The 23,022-nt window shown below is 40.7% G+C and overlaps 1 protein-coding gene across 1 annotated transcript; it reads right to left on the reverse strand.

Annotated features, from left to right (window-relative positions):
• Window positions 1-2,457: 2,457 nt before the first annotated feature.
• On the reverse strand, window positions 2,458-19,968 carry LOC143933639 (myeloid cell surface antigen CD33-like). The gene is made up of 7 exons (XM_077456590.1): window positions 19,848-19,968; window positions 14,739-15,119; window positions 11,871-12,176; window positions 8,637-8,660; window positions 6,109-6,225; window positions 5,727-5,776; window positions 2,458-2,547 (listed from the first exon to the last, which is right to left on the reverse strand). Exons 1-7 carry the CDS (start codon window positions 19,921-19,923, stop codon window positions 2,497-2,499), a joined length of 1,005 nt encoding a protein of 334 aa, XP_077312716.1. The 5' UTR covers window positions 19,924-19,968; the 3' UTR covers window positions 2,458-2,496.
• Between the last annotated feature and the right edge of the window lie 3,054 nt (window positions 19,969-23,022).

The following is a 23,022-nucleotide window of genomic DNA, read 5'->3' on the forward strand; positions in this document are numbered from 1 at the left end:
CATTTCAATTGGTCGGTGCCATCACATGGATGGCACCGACCAATCAGGACCTGCATAGCCCATCCTGTCACCAAGAGGAGAGAAAGCCACAGGAATTTCAAATCCCCTAACTGGTAAAGCAGCGATACGATCTGTCAGAATGGATGATTGCTGGACTCCAAGTTAGCAGGACCGGGTGCGATGGGGACAGGGTCCAGTGTAAGTTCACCTTACATATTTTCTGTAAAGGTGAACTTACACTTTAAGTCCAAGTTTGTGTGAAAAGATGTTTTGAGGGGTGTGACTGTTACTCGGCTCTTGCAGCACAGAACACTGCAGTGTGAGGGTTTAAAACAGTATTTTCACTGAGAAGAAAATAATTGTATTTTTAGGCATTTCCTAGCAAACAGGTGTAGTCCACTCCTCTAGAGAGGCTGCCAGGTCTAATGTAGTTCTTGGCTTCACTGCAGTGTGGGGAGCAGTGATTGATTATTTTGGTCTAGTCATGGTTTCCTGAGCTGAGAGTTTGGTTCCTCCCACCTGCCTCTTAAAGAAGTTTCCAGAGCATAGGGCAAGGAGATTCAAATAATCAATGTGAATATTTATCATGTCCCAGCCAATTCCTGAAAGGAGGCATCTAGAAGCTGGCCATGAAGGTGATAAATGTATAGGAAGCCTTCGTCACAGTGTTCTTTTCTCTCCAGGGAGGGCTCCAGCTGTCTTGGGGCTGTTGCCCTTGGAGGAAGCTACAGTATACTGGGACAGAAGATTGCTGTCAGGGCCCAAGTAGATGATGAGCTGAGGGCCTAGGGAAGATTACCAAAGGATTACATTTGCTGGAGGGCACTGTCTGAAAGTCCTGGCCTGGAGAAGGGTTTTTTTTTTTTCTCTGAGGATCTACCTGTGGATCCTGGTTGCCAAAAGGTTCCTAGGACACTGTGAGAAAAGACCTTGCTGAGGGCTTTTTGTTTTCCAAGTACCAGAAGGCAATTAAGTGCCAAAAGTTGCTATATGGACTACTGCTTTAGGGTTCTTGTTTTACTGGCCATTCCCTGTTGCCATGAAGGGGAGCTGCTATTAGAAGATTAGTGAGAAGTTTGTCCACTCTTTATGGCTATTGATCGGTTTGGAGGGTCCTGAGACCCTAAACCCCTCTCCCGTTAGAGTTCTAAGGCAGTGGATACTAAGGGGGCATCTCCTGGACTGAGCCTGAATTGTCAGTGTGAGTGTAACTGTGCTTGTGTGACTGGTGACCTCTGTACTATTGTTGGAGATCTGGGTACATTCTCAGCAGGCCCCTTCGGAGGTAGGTGCTACATATCAGTCACAAATCATAACATGTTGGGGTACAGAATTGTAAGGTATAAAGCCTCATACGCATAATCGGATTATTGGCCAACAAAAACTGTGGAATTTTGTCTGAAGGGCGTTGGGCCAAACTTGTCACACGGCCACACAATTGTTGGCCAACAATTACGAACGTAGTGACATACTATGTTGTTTTTCAGCTCTTTAGCGCCACCCTTTGGGCTCCTTCTGCTAATTTCATGTTAGTAGAAGTTTGGTGAGTGTGGATTCGCACTTTTCAGTTCGTTTCTGAATGGCCGTATGTCAACCAGCCATGTTGCAGAATCGGAGGAGACAAGGTGTTATTTATTATTGGCCTTGGAGTTATTGCTTTGACATTATTTTTTTTGTCGAATAATGATTTGATTTGGTATATGTTCTATATTTTTGGATGTATAGAATGCACTTTTTCATTACGTTCTATTGGCAGATAGCATGTCTAATTTTATTTGTTTTCTTTTTTTAATACATAGTAAAACAATTGTGGAGAATAATACTTGGCTATGTGATTTACTTCAAATGACAGTTTGGGAGTAGGCAATTACATATTAAAAAATACAATGTAAAATTAACAAGGGACACCAACATAGTTGTATCTTTGATCTTAAAAACTATAGGATAATGCCCAAATAAAAAATAAAAAAAAGCATAATAATATTATTCTTGATATCACTAGAAAAATAAAGCCTTTGAAAATTGTTTTGCAAAAACTCCATCAGTATCACCAGCAAAGCAGCTTCATTATTATACCATTAAAGAAGAAGAGTATATGCGCTGCATTTGGAGATTTCATAATTTGCAGCGTCACAAATGTTAATTCTCCATTACGAATGCTAGTTTACAAGACCGACCGCTTCTTCCTCGTCCTTGCTTCCGAGAATGCGTGTTTGTACTTTGGGCTTTTGTCCAACGGACTTGTGTACACACGCTTGGAAAATCCGACAACAGACATTTGCTAGCCAACATTTGTCCGTGGAAAATCCGACAACAATTGTCCGATGGAGCGTATAAATGGTCGGATTTTCCACCAACAGCCTGTCATCACACATTTCCCCTCGGAAAATCCCATTGTGTGTACGAGGCTTCAGACTCCAGTTGGGTTTTCAGAACATAAAATGCACTGGTTCTAAATAAAATAAATCATGTTTAATGAACATCAATAATGTTTAATTATTTCATTGTAATTTTTTCGTAGGTGTGAATACTCTGTCCATGAAGGTCCTGCAAAAATAAAAAAATAAATAAATACACAATAATTATAAAATACAACAGATGTGTGAGTTGTGTGTTACACTGGATGGACTGTTCTATTTATTCAACCTTACCAATTATGTAACCAATACAAGTTTTTGATTTGGATGAATGCAAAGAGACTGGGAGAAAGAGAGAGTAGGTCGGTACGTCAAAGTAAAACATTTTTAACCAAATACAAATCTATAGTGCTCCTTAAACTTTGGATGTTGGAACGAAACCTTGTTGGATATAGTGCTGAAGTGTTAGAGCCCTTGTCAGTTTTTATTTGCTGTCTGTGTCCCACTAGAAGATCCACTTTCTTTATTTGCCAATGGGCACAAAAGTGAGAGAAAATCCCAAATTTTGAACTGCCAGCAAAACAGGAATATAAGGAAAATCTCCCAATGGGGATGCCTATTCCAGTGACAACTGTCTAAGCCCAGGTTCACACTGACTGAGGGTTATAAATTGTGCAAATTCAGCTGAACTTGCACGATTTCATAGTCATGTCAGTCATGTCATTCCGACTTCAGGAGCGATTTCAGAGACATGTGTGCCGCTTCCCGCACAGTCGTCTATTGAAAGTCGCCAAAAGTAGTGCAGGAACTACTTTTGGGAAACGGTGCAGCACCGCAAAGTTGGAAAAGTCATCAAATCGCATGTCAAATCAGCCCGATGTGAACGTGGGCTTATGCTGTCCATACACTATACGAAAAATCAGCCAAACCCATTTTCGAAAAATTAACATCTAAATGACTGAATTTCAGACGATTTTTAGTATATTGTATGGCCAGCATAAGCCTTTGTACACACAGTCGGAGATTCCGTCGGAATGTGTCCGATCGGCCCGTTTTGTCGGATATTCCGACTGTGTGTGGTCTCCATCTGACTGTTTCCAGCAGAGTATCCGACGGACCAAGTTTTCCAACTTGTTGGTAAAATTTTCCGACAAAATGCTCCGATCGGACATACTCCGATCATGTGTAGAGAATTCCGATCGGACAAAGTGCCACGCATGCTCAGATCAAATTCCTACATCAAAGCTATTGGCTACTAGCCTGAACGTAGTCCCGTTGTAACGAAATAACGTCATCACGTTCTGAACGATCGGATTTTCTGACAACTTCGTCCGACCGTGTGTATGCAACAGTTTCGGGCAAAATCCGCCGGACAAAATCCACCGGATTTGGTTGTCGGAATGTCCGATCGTGTGTACAAGGGCTAAGCCCTTGTACACAACTGTTGTAACTGTTGAAACTGTTGTATACACATGGTCGGACAAAGTTGTCGGAAAATCCGACGTGATGACGTTATTTCGTTACGACGGGACTATGTTCAGGCTAGTAGCCAATAGCTTTGGTGTAGGAATTTGATCTGAGCATGCGTGGCACTTTGTCCGATCGGAATTCTCTACACATGATCGGAGTATGTCCGATCGGAGCATTTTGTCGGAAAATTTTACCGACATGTTGGAAAACTTGGTCCGTCAGATATTCCGACGGAAACAGTCCGATGTAGACCACACACAGTCAGAATATCCGACAAAACGGTCCGATCGGACACATTTCGTCTGAATCTCCGACCGTGTGTACAAGGGCTAAGAGGGGGTTTCCCTTACTTTAAAAAGATTTAATCTTTCGTCTGCAGAGCAGGAAATGTAGGTACACCCTCCTCAATGGGACATAGATGGCAAATAAAGGTGTTTTTTTTCTTCCATTCCCTACATTATCTAAAATGCAAAAAAAAAAAAAGTTTGGGCTTAGAGATACTCTATATATTCTTCTATCTGTACCATTTTATAAGTTATACTTGGCTTTCTAACAACAAAGCCAAGCACTACCTTCAAGCTGTTGCATAAGGCTTATTATTAGGACATTCCAGTCTCTGCTAGGAAAGAAAAAGAGAAGTGTATCCCTTCTTTAAAGTGGTTGTAAACCCTTACAAACCACATTGACCTATAGGTAAGCCTAGATTAAGGCTTGCCTGTAGGTCCAAGAAATATCTCCTAAACCTACACTGTTTAGGAGATATTTACTAAAAGACAGTCACAGCTGTCTACAGCGCATGCACCGCACACAGCTGCACGCAGGCTGCTGCTAGCAGCAATATGCCGTTAGTGGCGGCTCCAATGCGCTTTGGGTGGGAGTGACGTCATCGCTGCTCCGGCGCTGTGAGTGGCCGGAGCAGCGATACCCGTAAGAAGATGGACGCTTCGGACTACAGGGGACAGCAGTGACATGGCTGGCTCCTGTGTCAGGTAAGTGACACATAATGGGCTACTATGTGATGCATAGTAGCCCATTATGCTTTAACTTTGCAGGGAGACAAAGAGGAAGTAAACTCATCAGGGTTACCTGCCAATTTACTAGTAAGATACTGGGGCTTATTTACGAAAGGCAAATCCAATTTGCACTGCAAGTGCACTTGGAAGTAAAGTCGCTGTAGATCAAAGGGGGACATGCAAGGAAAATAAAAAAACAGCATTTTAGCTTGCACATGATTGGATGATAAAATGCACTTGCAGTGCAAAGTGGATCTGCCTTTCATAAATAACCCCCAGTGTCTTCAAAGAGTTTATAACGGCCACAGAACTTGCAGGCTATAAATGATACATGATAAAATATTTTATATTTACCTGACATTTTAAAAAATGTAAATATTCTGTTCAGTATTGGCTATGCTCTCTCTTTAACCTGACTCTTTTAATTAGTAAAAATGTCAAATTGAATGTAAAAAATAAATAAAAAAAAATGAAATTATTTAAAATTAAAAATGTAAATATTCTGTTGAATATTGGCTATAATATATATGCATACATCATGACTCTTTTAATTGATAAATTAAACATTTAATTAAATGTATGAATACAAAAATTGATATAATTTGGGAAAAAAAATATGTTCTCATGTGCTAAAAATACTATGAACATAAGGAGCCGTATAAAAGTCTTAGGGGAAAAGGAGAACATAATTCTAAAGAGTTCAAAGACATAAGAAATGTCCTGGGGAACATAATTCTAGAAAGATTAGAGACGTATAAGAAAAGCAAAGAGACTTAGTACGCTCCACCTTATACACAGTTGGATAAAAATAACCTAATTTATATATATAGTTAAAAAAATAAAAAATAAATTCAGTAGAGCGTGTGTTAAACTGTAATTAGCATACCTGATAAGCAGATTCATTTCCTTGTGGTTTGCTTTCATGAGGTCTGTTTCCTGAAAAGTATACCACACATTACATCAACTTATTAGTCATTGTTAAAAAAAATCATTTAACAATTCAAATTTATTTTTTTCAACCTAAAAAAAAAAAGGTTTGAATGAGCACTGAGCAACAGAAACATTGAAGCCCATAGGAATAGTTACTCAGATCAAGATTTTGTATATGTGCTGCCGAAGCGAGCGCAACTCAGATCAAGATTTAGCTCCGGATATATCAAGGATAGCCGTAATATAAAAGGTGAGAAGCGTAGCTTAGGGGAAAGAACGAATGTGGATGAAAAAAAAAAAAAATTGGTCTTGAGAACATTAAATTAAATTGCATTTACCTGCATTCTTCATGTGTCGCTTTATAAAAAAAAGAAGACCCAAACCAGCTAGGAGCAGGATAATGATGTTCCCTATTATAATCCCAGCAATAAGTTTAGAATCCATAGAAGAGCAAACTAAAAGAAAAAAGAAAAAAAAACATATATATATATATATATATATATATATATATATATATATATATATATATATATATATATATATATATATATACATATACAGTATTTATGTTCATTAGTTATTTAAACAGCCCTGCCAGACAGCACAGTCAAGCTGACGACCTTGCAGTGACTAGTGACCCCTTACTCATTCACCAGGAGGGATTCAGTATTTGGTTGCACCCTTATTGTCAAAGTGGGCTTCCAGATCTTAATAAGCCCTCTGTCAGGGCTGGGCGCTCAGCTGTCGGCTAATTGCCAGCTCCTATCTCTCCACAATTACTCAGCTGTTGATGATATCCTGCTCGTCAGTCCTGCCTACTTAAGCCATCCAGTCCAGAGGATCTCTACCTTTGTCTTAGGCAACATCACAGAGACGCTCTCCTGCATTCCTGTTAAAAGACTTGCTTGGCTGACATCCCTTCTGGCTCCAGATCCTGCTTGCTGTTTTACTACGCTCATCTCTGGCTCCCTGATGTTTGGCTTGTCTATCTGTTCCGGTTTCTGAACTCTGGCTATGTTTTGACTATGTTTGTTCTATTTACTTTTAATATTAAAGAAGTGTAATTTAACTGTACTTCTGTCTCGGTCTGATTTCATGATTTCTGACACCCTCCTCCTGCAGACCCCCACAAGCACCAGGCCAGGGTTGTAAAGAAGAGGCCCTTGTCCTCATGAACATGAGAACACAATGCTTTGCCATTGGGATCCCCCCTGGTAGGGTACCCTCCAACTCGTGTTGAGGGCATGTGGTCTTGTATGCTTCAGGAGGGGGAAATCATTATCCCCCTTTTCTGGCCTACCAGACTACATGTTCAGATAAGGGTCTAGTGTGCATTTTTAGGATGAGCCTCAAATTTTTTTCCTCTTCATTTTTTGCATGGGGTTCACTCTTAAAGTTCATACCAGATTAGAAGGGACTGGTGAGATTTTTGGGGGAAACCCTATGGCAATTATGGCAAACCTTGGCACCCCAGATGTTTTGGAGCTACATTTCCCATGATGTTCATGCACTCTGCAGTGTAGTTGAGCATCATGGGAAATGTAGTTCCAAAACATCTGGAGTGCCAAGGTTCACCATCACTGCCCTATGACATTATATATTTGGATGTTTACGAAGGACAGAGGAATTTGGTTCCAAATGAAGGAGAGTTGGGCTCTATGCAAGAGATGTGAATGTCCTACAACCAAAAGAAAGTGATCTGGTAGATATAAGGAGATCATCTGATTTGGATCATTGGGTTTTCTGCCAAACAGTTCATCCAAAACTACTATATAAAGAGGCTAAATGAGACCCCATATGAAAGAGTTTCATATTCAAAAAATATGAATGAAACATGTTATAACCCTTTAACAATTGTGAGTCTGCAATTCAGATAGGAACAAATTATCGTTCAATTTCCATGTAGAGAAGACAAATATTGCAAATTTACTGTACCTTGACCGATATTATCTTCAGAAAAAAAAAATGATAGATGTAAAATTAAAGTGAAATAGCAGAGTGGAAGTGACTCTGTACTAACAATTTCCTTTTTAAAAAACCTAATTCCGCTTTCCAGGTTTAGGAGTTGTGCAGTGTGTAAAAATATTAAAGTAATATTAAAGGTTCATTTTATTTGTTTTAAAATAACAAACCTGTTATACTTACCTGCTCTGTGCAATGGTTTTGCACAGAGCAGCCCTCCCCTTCTGGGGTCCCCCATAGGAGGACGCCACCTGCCACGCCAGGCTCCTTAGGGGGGGGGGCGGCACTGATCGCCTCCATCCGTCTCCCGCAGGGGGAGCACTTATCTCCTCCTTCCGTCTCCCAAGGAGGGAGGCAGGTTTGTTTGTCACCCCCCCCCCCCCCCAAATATTGAGCACCAGCCACCACTGGACAAGGTCATCTTGTGCCTAAGGCGAAGCTGCCAAATGGCGCCCCCTCCCAAACTGTAAAAGCATTACGTGTCAACAAACCACCCCCCAAAAAAAAAATTACACTTACCCCTAAGCATAAATTCCCTTTGTAAGCCAAAATTCTTCCCTCAAAATACTTCCCCCTCTTCCAGTACATACCCCCCCCCCAGCTCAAATCCACTACTTCCCCTACCCCCCCAGCACAAATTCCAGTGCAAATACCCTCTCCCAACACTAATCCTTCCCCTAAATTTCCCCTCCCGTCACAAATCCCTTCAATTACCCATACTAGCACAGTCACCCCCCTTTCCTCAATCACCCATTCTAGTACAAACCCATTCAAGTTCCCACTGCGCCCAGGGCAGACGTCCCTCCTGCCCACCCCCTGAATGCAATCTTGAGAATTTCAGCCCTGGATTTTGCACCGACGGCAATCGGTAGTGGCAGTAGAATCCTTTACATACTATACATACCTGTAGTACTCTTGGGTGGGGCATCTGTGGGAAAACCATAACGTTTATTAAGAAACCATTTTTTTTTACTTATTAATATACAGCTATGTTGAAAAAGATATATCCACAGCTCCAAAAACAAGAAAACAAATACACAAACTAAATGAAGGAGGGTAAAAAAAAAAAAGAACACAAAGAAAGAACTACACTTCATCTGAGCACCACAAACCAAACGTGCCATTTAATTCATTTTTCATATTTAAAACAAACCCACCCATTCATGTCTCCATGCTCTATTTTATTGAGAAATCATTTTGAAAAACACTCCCCAGCTTTGCTGGCCGTGGCCATCTTGAGTGAGGGCAGATAATTCATGCAGCATTTACTTCCTGAAATCCATCTGCTCTTAGCTCAGGCATGCAAGAGGGGAGGGCGTGCTTAGCTGAGAAAACCCCTCCTCCCCTACTAAAGACTGGCGGTTTTCTCCCACTGTGATCACATGCAGTGGGACCCAAATGGCAGGTACAGTGGACTCGACATCCGCTGGCACCCGCCGAAGATCCAGCAGAGGCAGAATGCCATTCTGCCTATGTAAACAAGGCAGATCGCCGTTCTGTCAGTAGGGAAGGCATGGATCCTGTTTTCCTGCAAAACAGCGACAAGGATCCATGCCTTACTCTAGTAAAAGCACCTCCACCACTGTAGAAAAATACTGGCTAGATACTTAGTTAACCCTTTGATCACCCCTGATGTTAAATCTTTCCTAGCCAGTGTCATTAGTACAGTGACAGTGCATATTTTTAGCACTGATCACTGTATTAGTATTACCGGTCCCCAAAAAGTGTCAAATGTATCAGTTAGTGTCTAAATGTCCAGCACAATATCGCAGCCCTGCGATAAGTCACCGATCGCCACCATTACTAGTAAAAAAAAAAAAAAATCCCAGTTTGTAGACGCTATAACTTTTGCACAAGCCAAACAATATATGGTATATTGGGATTTGTTTTTTACCAGGAATATGTAGCAGAATACATATTGGCCTACATTTATGAAGAAATACGATTTTTTTACACATTTTTATTGGATATTTTTTATAGTAGAAAGTAAAAAAAAATATTGTTTCTATTTTCAAAATTGTCAGTCTAGTTTTGTTTATAGCGCAAAAAGTAAAAAGCACAGAGATGATAAAATGCAATACCACCAAAAGAAAGCTCTACTTGTGGAGAAAAAAAGACATACATTTTATTTGGGTACAGCGTAGCAATTGCCAGTTAAACGAACGCAGTGCCGTATTGCAAAAAATGGCCTGGTCATGAAGGGGGGTAAATCTTCCGGAGGTCAAGTGGTTAAACTGTCTAACACCTAGAAGTTCTCCTAAAAAAAAACAACCCTTCCTCTAAGCCCCTGTACACACGGTCAGAGATTTCCACAACCAAATCCGTCGGATTTTGCCCGTCGGATCTTGTCCGAAACTGTTGCATACACACGGTCGGGCCAAGTTGGCGGAAAATCCGATCTTTCAGAACGTGATGACGTAATTTCGTTACGATGGGACTACGTTCAGGCTAGTAGCCAATAGCTTTGATGTAGGAATTTGATCTGAGCATGCGTGGCACTTGGTCCGATGAAAATTCCCTACACATGATCGGATTAGGTCCGTCCGGCCCAGTTGGTCGGGAAATATTTCCAACATGTTGTAAAATTGGGTCGGACGGAGATTCGGATGGAATCAGTCCGATGCATACCACACACAGTCGATTATCCGACGACACGGTTCGATAAGACGCAATCCGACAGATTATCCGATCGTGTGTACAAGGGCTATGAATTGGGAGATGAGGTGAGAAGAAGGTGTTTGTCTAAATCAGGAGAGTAGCCTAGAACAGTGTTTCCCAACTCCAGTCCTCAAGGCGCCCCAACAGGTCATGTTTTCAGATTTTCCATTATTTTGCACAGGTGATTTGATTAGTTTCACTGCCTTAGTATTTACCACAGCCATTTCATCTGAGAGAAATCCTGAAAACATGACCTGTTGGGGCGCCTCGAGGACTGGAGTTGATTAACACTGGCCTAGAATGACCATGGCGCTCCTGCATAGATAGAGTAGGGTGAGTGAGCATTGTCACCCCAGGACAGGCAGTGTGTTATTGGCAGGATCACCATGAGAAATTAAAGGAAGCTAAGGACAGGTGGATTCCAGGAAGTAAATGCTAGATGAAACATCTGTCCTTACTCATGGCTAGAAATGCTAAGGGGGTGAAATAAATCATTAAGGTGAAACTAAACTCTCTCAATCATTGTTACCTATTTGTAATTCCTTATGCTGCTAGGCTCAGTATAAAGATAGGAAGGCATATTATATTTACTTGTTTTAAACTTTTCTTTTAAACAATTCTTCAGTTGCTTCCTGGTTTCCGTCCTAGGCCAAAATGATGTCAGACACCCCCGAGTCTTCATGTCGAATACCTGCTCCCCCCACCACACTAAGTGGTTCCTCCTGTCAATTTGTACATCCTACAGTGAGGAATAACAACAGGAGAAACCACAACATGAAGAGGGGAAGCAGATACTCCCCACACCCTGAAGTGCAGAACACTTCCAATGGACGAGCAACAGCGAAGAGGCAAGGTTTCAACAATGGGGCCACCAGAAAAGGTAACCATAGAAGTTCTTTTAGTACAGGTATGCTTTTACATTTAAAGTGGTTGTACACCCTGCACATGGTTGTACACCCTGTACAACCACTTTTACCTACAGGTAAGCCTATATTAAGGCTTACCTGTAGGTTCTTGATATATCTCCTAAACTTCTACGGTTTAGGAGATATTTACTAAAAAGACAAGCGCCGATGACTACGGCGCATGCGCCCTTTAGAAAGGGCACATTGCGCCGTGTCTAGTAGGGGTCATGCCGTGACAGGCGGCTTCCACGTGCATGCGCGGGAGTGATGTCACGCGAATCCGGCCGGTCAAAGATCCAGAGTTCGTGGCCCCAGAAGGAAGAGGGATGAAGATGGACGCTCCCTGCTCGCGGGGACAACAGAGACATCGCGGACTTCGGTGTCAGGTAAGTGACACATATGTGATGCATAGTAGCCCATTATGCTTTACCTTTGAAGGGAAATAAAGAGGAAGTAAACCCACCATGGTTTAAAGTGGCCTTACATAGGGGCTTTTTAAAAGGAACATACAACAAACATTTTTTTACTTAACCCATTTATCCATTTACTGTACACATTATGATAGTTCCAGTTACCTTCTACTTCCAGTTCGACAATTTCACTTTTAGAACTCAGGTTATCTGTAAAAGTCACTATACAGAGTAGTTTCTCCATGTTGTCTTTAATGGATGGACTAAATGTGAGGTTGGAGTGGTAGGTTCTGGTCCCATCTCCATAATATATAGTGTATCGATGTACCATGGCTTTTCTAACAGTCGCTCCTTCCCAGGTAATTTTAGGAGCTTCACCAGCACATCTTCCAGGACTTGTACAGGTTAGAGTCACCCGCTCACCAGCGACCAAAGTCCCTGTAGTGGAGATTTCTGGAGTGTCTGTTAAATCTACATAATATAATAGAGAAATAAATGAATAGGTATCTCCTTTTGCTAAATTTACTGGTCCTTGTTTTGTATGACTGTTCATTTGTTCACGTATTCATGAAAATACAAGGTCTACCTATCCTTTATCACTTGGGTCATTTATGAGCCTCTTTTTTTTTAGCTTCGTTATCTTTTACTCAGGTTCTAGGGACTATTGAGCTTCTTTTTTTTTTAGGCCCATTGGGGCGAAAATTCTGAGTGACGACTAGTTATTATTTAAAAGCCCACTGGATAATTTTTGACACCTTACCGCAGGCTTTCCCAGCCTTTTAACCCTCAAAGAACCTCTAAAATAATTTTCAGGTCTCGAGGAACCCTTCCTAAAACCAAATCATCAGAGCTCAATGGGAACAATGCCCCTTACATTGGTGGTCAATAGGAAGAATGCCCACCTTAAAGTGGTGTTCAGAATGCCACCCTTAAAGAGGAAGTAAACCCTGATGAGTTTACTTCCTCTTTCATTCCCTGCAAAGGCAAAGCATAATGGAGTACTATGCATCGCATAGTAGCCCATTATGTGTCACTTACTTGACACAGGAGCCAGCGAGGTCACCGCTGTCCCCTGTAGTCCGGCGCATCCATCTTCTCGGTGGGGTCTCACAGCTCCGCCGCTGTCATTCGGCGAAGCCACAATGACGTCACTCCCGCGCATACGCACGGGAGCCGAGACACGCGGCATTGTGTGGCATCTTCGTCATCGACGATGCCACGCTCAGTGCGCCTGCGCACCACTGTCTACGGCGCATGCACCATAGACAGCGGTGCCCGTCTTCGGGCAAATATCTCCTAAACCGTATAGGTTTGGGAGATATTTCTTGGACCTACAGGTAAGCCTTAATCTAGGCTTCCCTGTAGGTCAAAGTGGTTTGTAAGGGTTTACAACCACTTTAAAGACAGCTAAAAATATATTTTGATGTCATGCTGCTGGCTTTGCTAAGTGGTGCTGAACCTTGAACTCTGTAGGCACCAATCAAAAAGGTGGTTCGTCAGCCACAGCTCAAGCAACCCCTAGCAACCTCTGGAGGAACCCCAGGGCTCCACGGAAACCTGGTTGAGAATGGCTGCCTTACAGGATCTTTTAAGACACCCTTTGAATGATAGGCTTCATGCACATCGCTGTTTATCCTCACAGGAGAAAATCGACACTAAGCTAAATTTTTTCATACCAGTTTAGGAGAGTTTAGCAAAGTTTAGCAGTATTTGGTGTTTGGGTGTTTATTTATTTCATTGGCCAGACGCTTAGGTGTGTTTAGATGTATTTAGCCACCTTTGGTGTTTTTTATACACAAAAGCTCCTCTCCTGAACACAATTCTTCTGAGTTCAGAAGAAGCATTAACTGCCTCTAAAGCCTGTTACTCCTAAACTTCTCTTAAAGCATATGTGGACATTGACACATGGCTATTATGGAGGTGCGTTCAGGGGCCCCGAAAACATCAGTTTAGTAACATCAATTTGTATGAGTCCTTATTGTTGATATGATATGCCAAACACTTTTGGGTCATTTTGACCCTTTGGCATCCTTCGTTGTGGGTCAGCCCTGAATATTAACATGCTATATAACTCATTGCTAACATTTGATGTGATATTTATAGATATTTCCAAATCTTTTGGAGTCCAGGCACTTCTGAAATGACATAAAACATAAGCTCTGATGAAGCACTGAAACACATTGACTTCCTTGTTGTATTGATTATTTCAGTGGTCTTCAAACTGCGGCCCTGACTCTTGAGGCATTATACCTGCCACCAACAATGGAACACTATTCTTTCTACTGACACCAAGTATGGAGCACTTCTCCACCCACCCACTCCAACTAATTCTCTCCTTAATACCAAAGATTGGGCATGATTTACTCCAACTGGGCAAAGTCCAACCCCCCTGAAGTCTGAAGGACAGTAAAGTACCCTTTCTTTAGAAAGGTTGTTTTATTCAATAATCACCTGAGGCCAGTCACTTCACTGGGTATATATATGGGTTTACAACCACTTAGACCTCATACACACTGGATGTTTTTATAGCTGATCCTAGGGATGTCTGTCATTTGTTTTTCCTGCCTCAAAACTCCCCTGCATGTAAGCTTATGTCTCCATGCACAAATAAACTTTTAAAGGTGTTTAGTGGCAGAAAAAAAAAACAGTACCAGTGAGTCCAGGAGCAGCAGAATTTTGTCAGAAAAAACACTTGATGCGCGTAAACGCGTCTAAACGTGTCTAAACGCGCATTAACACTAGGAGCGTTTAGCACTTGAGCGTTAATTAATTTCATTGGCCAGAATAAATTATTTATTCTGGCCAACTAAATGAATTAGCGCCCAAACACTTGACGCAGCTAAACACGCCTAAATTAGTTACACACTTTTACAACGGGGAAGGTTTTTTTGCCAAAATGCTGCTCCCGGGAGGAAAGGCTTCTAGAAGAGTCAAAACATCCTGTGTGCATGAGTCTTAAACATGTTAAAGATCTTATGAGATTTTATTGATTCGCTTTACATATATTGTAAGCAACTGCTAAACGTTACACACCCGTCACCGTCACTTTGGGGCTGACTTCGGCAAAAGAATATGGAACTCCTCTGTCTTCCAGTCTGAATGTGTACAAACTGTCATCCTCTGCTTTTGCATCTGAAATTCTTAGAGAGCAATCTCCTTTCCACACTTCTCCAGTGAGAAAAAATCGTGGATATTTGTCTTGGGGATCATCTAGGCCATCCTTCCTAGCCACAACATTGTGTTGCAAGTTATTGAATTTCAGCCATGCTCCTTGAGCATTACTTGGTAATGTATAAATTGAAGGGATTTGAAAAGTGCAAGGAATGTGCACACACAAGTTACGCTGCACTGTGACCCTTGTTGTGACATTTATTGTAAATCCTGGTATTTTGAGTCCAAACTGTGAGTTGCTGTCTGCAGAGAAAGAAAAGGGAAATAAAAGTTCAGCTTTCGTTGTCTACTTTTTTTTTCCAAGTCCACCTAAAACTATTTTTGTTTGGTTAAGTGGAAGGAAAGATTGCTCACATGTTGGCTTTTTGTCTTTTCGGGGACATCAAAGCCCTCACCATAATTCCCCATAATTCATCTACGACTGCTGCTGTCTTTTTATAAACAAAACCATGGAGATCTATAAAAAATAATGTACCAACAAATATTCTAAACTAAAGCCTAAGATACTAAACAAATTTCGGTTCAAGATAATGAATATGAGCAACCAAAGTTCTTCAATTAACAAATGCATCTGAAACAAAATTCTGACGTGCACGTGTCTAGTTTATCCAAACACTCATTTGTTCGGCTGTTCATTGAATCTCTCAAACAGTGGATGAACCTGCAACTCATAAATGTACACAGTGCAGGGATCTTATAATATTTACCCTTCTGGTCAAATTTTCTATACTATACACTATACACTATAGACTATAGCGTTAGGTTATTTTCCCTGTTGACTGAAAGTTCTTTTACTCTTCTTGTAAAAAGTTCTTAAGGTTTTTTTCTCTTATGCCGCGTACACACGTAGCAGACTATCTGGCGGGCTTAGTCTGGCGGACTTTCCGCCGGACTGTCTGCCGGACTTTCCGAACGAGCTACCTGCCCACACACGGTAATTTTGTGGCGGATTAATATTGTGTACTAAGTCCGCTGGACTATCCGCCGTACTTTTGAAATGAACGGACTCGCCCACACACGCCGAGGAAAGTCTGCTCATTTTGAGCGTGTCTCCAGGTAGCCGGGGGCCAGCGAAGGAGGTGTCGCTGGCCCCGTCACCTGGTATGGACTTAAAGGGGAATCCCTACGCTAAAGAATCGGCGTGGGGGTCCCCCCCAGATCCATATCAGACCCTTATCCGAGCATGCAACCCGGCTGGCCTGGAAAGGGGGTGGGGACGATCGAGCGGCCCCCCTCCTGAGCCGTACCAGGCCACGTGCCCTCAACATCAGGGGGTGCCTTGGGGAAGGGGGGGACAAGGTGCTTTGAGGTGGGGTGTTGAGGGCACGCGACCTGGTAGGGCTCGGGGGGGGGGGGGGGGGGGCGCTCGCTTGTCCCACCCCCTTTCCTGGCCGGCCAAGTAGCGTGCTCGGATAAGAGTCTGATATGGATCTGGGGGGAACCCCACGCAGATTTTTCGGTGTAGGGACTCCCCTTTAAGTCCATACAAGGTGACGGTGGCCAGCGACGACTGCTTTGCTGGCCCCGGCTACCTGGAGACGCGCTCAAAATGAGCGGACTTTTCTCCGGCGGGAAAAGTCAGTTCATTTCAAAAGTATGACGGACTGGCACACACACGGCCGTACTGTCCGCCGAAAATGCGAGTCCGGCGGACAGATTGGAGTGCAAAAATACTTTCTTAGTACGCCGGACTTTTGGGTAAAAAAAAGTCCGCCAGAGCCTACACACGGGCGGATTGTCCGGCGGACTTGAGTCCGCCGGACTTTTCCACCGGATTGTTTGATCGTGTGTATGAGGCATTAGGATCAAATGTTCGGGAACGTTACATTCCTTCTGCGAATGGCAAAAGAAACATATTTTCACACATATTACAAACATTGCAGATATTATTTAAGACCAGGGGGTTCAAACTGGTGGCCCTCCAGCTGTTGCGAAACTACAAGTCCCATGAGGCATTGCAAAGCTGACAGTTACAAGCTTGCAAAGGCATGGTGGGATTTGTCGTTTTGCAACAGCTGGAGGGCCGCCAGTTTGAGACCCCTGTTTTAGACAATTGCAAAGAAAATTTGCAGGTGTCACCATTTCCAGACTTAAATAAAAACAAACAGCAGGCAACCCAAATTTAAAAGTGTTGCACCTTGTTATGGCCTTGTAGGATAAGAATACCGTGGAGGGATCCAATGTCAGGAGTTCCTTAGATATTCGGAAGATCCAGCAAGCTAACTGCAGTGGCATGAGCATAAAAATGTTGTTGGCTGTGCATCTATTTGAAGATGTGGGTGCATTTGCGCCTTACGGTATGTGCAGGGGCGCGCATGAACGTCCACTTAGCTATACAATTCTCTATTCTCTGATTGACCTTTGTTATCAATCCATCTGGTCTGCCTTTGGATTTTCCTTATTTTCTCTTGTTTGTTTATTGTCTTTGTCAACCCCCTCGTCTTGGACACCTAGCATATTTTTCTTTCCACCTCCCCAAATCTCTAGTACATTTTGGCCTAGTCTTGTTCACTAAAACTCTACTGCTGTTACCAATATTACACTGCCGTATGTGTGGTCTCTCAATTGTTGATAAGGGTTTGCTACAAATTGGCGCGTGGCAGGAAAGTTTTGCTGACTAGGCTTATGACCAGGCGTATAACTTGCTTCTAAAACTACCTTGAAACAGTATTTTTAGCCAAGAAGGTACAACTTTTCATATTTGGTGGAAATACCCAAAAGTGGATCAATTCTAGACCCATATATATTATCTTATACTTTTCTTAACCCAAATTAAACAAAAAAAATCCCCTTGCAAGCATTACTAAACCAACCAATTAAAAGAATACCTAGATATACAAGAAAACTAATTTATTTTTTATCTATAGCAGCTAAAATTACAATAGCCAGATCTTGAAAATCTCAAACTATCCCATTTGATATGGTAAAAACTAAAACAACATGGATAATGATTAATGAAAAAACCTCTGCTATTCTAACTGATAAAGGAGAAGGGATCTCACCGCTCCAGGAGCACACATGCAGGCTGTAAACTGTTCTCTTCCGATGGGAAGCCACAGGTGCTGGCTATTGCCACTAGCAACAGACAAAAAACAAGCTCTGGACTGCCATACTCTTCAGAAGACCACTTTCTTTTATTGGAGAATCACATCACAGCTCAACAAACACAGCAAACAAGGAAAAATGACTGACGTTTCGCGCTAGCTGTAGTGCTTATGTGATGTGATTCTCCAATAAAAGAAAGTGGGGTTCTGAAGAGTGCGGCAGTCCAGAGCTAGTTTTTCGTCTGTTTCTAAATGATAAAATTGGAATATATGAAAAAACATGGAATCCTTGGCTCTATCATATCTGGTGAAAATCATTACTTCTTCCTCATCCCTAACCACACTCTTCTTCTTTTCTGATTCCCTTATTAACTGTTTATTTTTTTTTTTACATCTATATAATGAATACTTATTACTTCTACATGAGATACGTGTGTCATTTTCCCCTTTTCTTAATGAAGAAGTACAGCCAAAGCTGTACCCGTTTTCAAAATACAGCAGACCAAAGGCCACTGTTGGCTGACATCACAGAGCCAGTCCAGGCTGGCGCTAGATTGCAACAATAAAGTCAGGATCCGCCCACAACCCTGGACCTGCACTTGGCTCAGCCTCTCAGTGAGCCACTGAGAGCCTGAGCCAGCTGCTACCACCCCTCCACAGAGCAGTGCTCCAGTAAGCGAGGAGGGGGCAGAGCAGAGAGCCGGTGACTGACAGTTACGAGTTATCTGAGAACGAAGCGATCATCTGTCTTTGATCACTTGGTTCTCATTCTCAGCCTTATAGCTGGTAGGAGACAAATGCAGCATCGGGATGATATGGTATCCATCTAGGTAAGTATGAGTTAAAGAGGAGGGCCGTTTAAAAAAATAAAAATAAATAAAAGTCAGCAGCTGCAAACACTGCAGCTGCTGACTTAATAAGCACACTTACCTGTCCAGGGCGCCCGCGATGTCGGCCGCCCGAGGCCGAACCGTCCCTTGGCTCTCGGGTCCCGGCGCCGCCATTCCTTCTAAGAGAAACAGGCAGTGGAGCCTTATGGCTTCACTGCCCGTTTCCTACTGCGTATGCGTGAGTCGCGCAGCGCTTTGTGACTGGGACGCGCTGTGTTCTGGAACACACAGTTCCCAGAACACAGCTCGACCCATTACCTAGAAGACAACGTGACGAGGAGAGAAGACCAGAAGATCTCCACGGAGGAGGAAGAGGAAGATTAGGATTATGTGCCTAGCAACAGGCATTTCTGGTAAGTAAAAAAAAATTTTTTTTTCATTTTTTTTTTAGATTTTTTTGTAATTTTTTATATTTTTATTTTTATTTTTTATATTTTTTTTTTTCAGGGTGGCCCTCCACTTTAAAAAAAAATAAAAATCTCTTCTACTTTGAAAAAACAATGCCTCTGTTCTTCTACTTAAAACCCCTACCTAATTATATCTAATTAATTTTAGATATTTCCCTTGATAATTTTTTGACATCTTGGATATGAAATCGATATATTATTTGTACTTTTTTGTAGTTTTATGAATATCCATATAAATATTATATATTTGTATTACATTAGCACAAATGTGCTAATACTCTGTTTTGTTCTTTGATGTTATATCTTATTGTTCTTGAAAATATCAATAAAAAAAATTTAAATAGGAAAAGTATTTTTTTACAAGACGTACATTTTTTTTTTTAAAGTTAATTGTAAAAATAAAAAATGTGCAGCCAAATGTGCACTGTCAGAGTGTTGAGGAGGATGTTCTTGAAATTCATACTGTTCGGCAATACCACAAACAGCGTTTAAGCTAAGATGGTAATTTCATGATATCCGTGCTCTTTCTATGTTGAACTCAAACCCTCATGAAAAGGTCCACTGTACGGCCTTTTGTCCCCCATGGAATTGCCCAGAATTTAGGATAGATAGACATTTCCTTCTACTCACCTTTGCAGAACGTGCTTAAAAGCACAATTGTTGTAATAAAAGTTTGATGGAGAAAACCACATTTCATCAGGAGCATTTTGACATGAAGTCCGGTATTTAGATGTACCTTTGTTACAACAAGGACTGGATAAAAAAAAAAAAGAAAAAAAAGTTCATTAATGGTTTATTTGTTCCTATTTATTTATAATTAGAAAAAATATAAGTGTTAAATGGAAAAAGAGAGAAAGCCCTGAGGGTGGTACATTAAAGGCACTACCAAAAAACAAATGAATTATTTAAAAAAGTATTTATTACAAAAACCATGGGACAGAGTTGTAAGTTACTGAGCTGTTACCAATTGTTGGGAAAACTACCTTGTTCCCTTTTTCAGAGGGCACTATTAATTACTGACATTTCTTCACAGTATACTATCCAATTACACTCCTGATGAGTGGCTGTAACGCCATGAAACGTGTCAAGTGCTACTTGACATCAAGATACATATGGGTATATGCATATAATTTCCATGTATCCAATTTACTATTAACGTCTATTATGTCAACTGAATAGTTGTATCTTATGCTATGAGCAGCATAATTCAAGTGTAAGTTGTGTGACTACCAAATTATTTGATACAATGTATTTTTTTTTTTTTTAAGTTTGAATGAATTTTAGATTGTAAGAATTAAATAAATCTTTTTATATATACATGTATGTGCTTATTTTCATTATATTTGATATGGCAGGCCTAATTTAAAGTCCCAGCTCCTCTCCTCTCTTGCAGTATTTAGATGTATCCTTGTTACAACATGGACTGAATTTAAGAAAAAAAAGTTCATTAATGGTTTATTTGTTCCTATTTATTTATAATTAGAAGGGATATAAGTATTAAATGGAAAAAGAGAGAAATCCCTGAGGGTGGGACTTTAAAGTCACTACCAAGAAAAACAAATTAATTATATGAAAATATATTTATTACAAAAACAATGTAGCTAAAGTATAGAACATGGTCACGAATACTGGAGAATCAAGGTATACAACAATGGAGATAAAATATCCTATACCCGACGCGTTTCAGAGCTGATTGCCGTCTCCTTCATCAGGGGATAACAGAATATATGTGGTCTATGAAATCCAAAGTAGATAGTCAACAGCAAATTAAAACATCTATAGTTAGCAACCCACATCTAGTTCAATCTATATTCACATTTGAAAACATTGCCACATGGGGTCATCAGCAGCCCTGCCTGCACTGTGACTGCTTGTAAATAGACATCTATGATGGTCATGTCTTGATATGTACAAAATACAAAAAAGGATAGGAAAAAATGCATAGACTGCACCCTACCCCCAATGTAAAGAGGGGGTTCAGGGTTGTGAAAAAGGGTCCCTGTAGGAAAAAGCCGCAAATACTGAGGCCTATGGTGGGAGTCCTAGAATGAGAGCAGAAGGATATGTGAAGTAATTAAATGTATATCTGCATTATAGATATAGCCCTGCAGACAAAAAATTGCTTGCTGGCAGCCATGGTCATGGCACAGGGGCCTGAAGAAATAGCATGGGCGGACGTTTCTTCAGAGCGCATGTGCCGATGACTTTGGCATATATAGTAAATATTACACATGTACAATTAATTTCCTTCCCAAATTAGTTTTTTTAACAAATTTTGACAAATTTGTTGATTTGGAAACATCCGAATTAACAAAAACCCGTTTAACAAGTGTTTCTGAATATTCGTGAATTTGAATATTAAAAAATACGGAAATACGAAAATCTGAAAACCCGAAAATATGGAAATATGAAATAATAACTAACTTTTAGATCTGAGTGGCTCTATGATATAGTGCGCCTTATCCCGCTTAGCAAAATTAAAGATATGGAGAAATGGGATTATAGCGGTGCTAATAACAAATGGTAAGTAACAAATTAAATAAAAAATATAATTTCTATGTAGAGCATGTACATAATACATATGTTGGGTTGCTGGTGTCCCAAGAAAGAAAGAGAGGTGGTCACAGATAGATGTTAAATCCCAACAGGTTTCGCCAATGATGGCTTCCTCAGGGGATAGTGTGGCACCACCATCAATGATCCAGCTCTAACATAGAAGGCAAAAAGATATATATATAAGTAATGAACACATAACATAAAAACTAACCCATTTAACTGAATGCTGTTTTTTGTCCAGAATATGTTTATATTAATCGATCTTTTGGTCTGTTCTTTCTACCTTCTCTATCTGGGTCTTTATCTACCTTCTGCGAACATATATGGTCTCCCTTGCACTATTCCAGGCTGGGGCCATTTCTTTTACATTTATTTCTGTCTCCCTCATTCTTGGGGGGACCCTCCCCCCAAACCTTCCATCTCCTGGTTTGGGATTGATTGAGGTATGTGCCATACATCTCCCTGAGGTCATGACAAAAGTTTGTTTTTATGTTATTTTGTGTTCATTACTTATATATATCTTTTTGCCTTCTATGTTAGAGCTGGATTATTTGTGGTGGTCCCACACTATTCCCTGAGGAAGCCATCTTTGGCGAAACATGTTGGGATTCAATATCTATCTGTGACCACCTCTCATTCTTTCTTGGCACAACAGCAACCCAACATATGTATTATGTACATGCTCTACATTGATTTTAATCTTTCACAATTTCTTTCCCCTTGTTCTTCCTTTTTGTACTAATAAAGAAATTATATTTTTATTCAATTTGTACCATTTGTTATTTGCACTACTAAAACCCCATTCCTCCATATCTTTAATAACTAACTTTTAAATTATAGGTATTGTAATTTCCTTAAAAATGTGGCTGTTATTGAACGTAACGAATACGAATTTATCCGAAGTTACGAATTATCCAAAATAATGAATGCCATATCTAAACAAATGGAACGTAATGAAATAATAATAATTAAATAACAAAAAGTATAATATTAAAATTGTTTTATTATTAATTTGTTCCTTTCCATTTGTTTAGATGCGGCATTTGTTATTTCAGATAATTCATAACTTCGGATCAATTCATAATCGTCACGTTCACTTACAGCCAAATTGGAAAGGAAATTCCAACACCTATAATTTAATAGTTATATTTAGTTTTTATATTTAGTTAGTCAGTCATTCTTCTGAATTTTCGGATTTTCTTTCTTATTTTTGGATCTTAAATTTTACAAATTTACGAATGTTTAAATT

This window comes from Lithobates pipiens, unplaced genomic scaffold (genome assembly GCF_037356315.1).
Source record: "Lithobates pipiens isolate NorthernLeopardFrog02 unplaced genomic scaffold, aLitPip1_a1.2 Scaffold_27, whole genome shotgun sequence".
Taxonomy (NCBI): domain Eukaryota; kingdom Metazoa; phylum Chordata; class Amphibia; order Anura; family Ranidae; genus Lithobates; species Lithobates pipiens.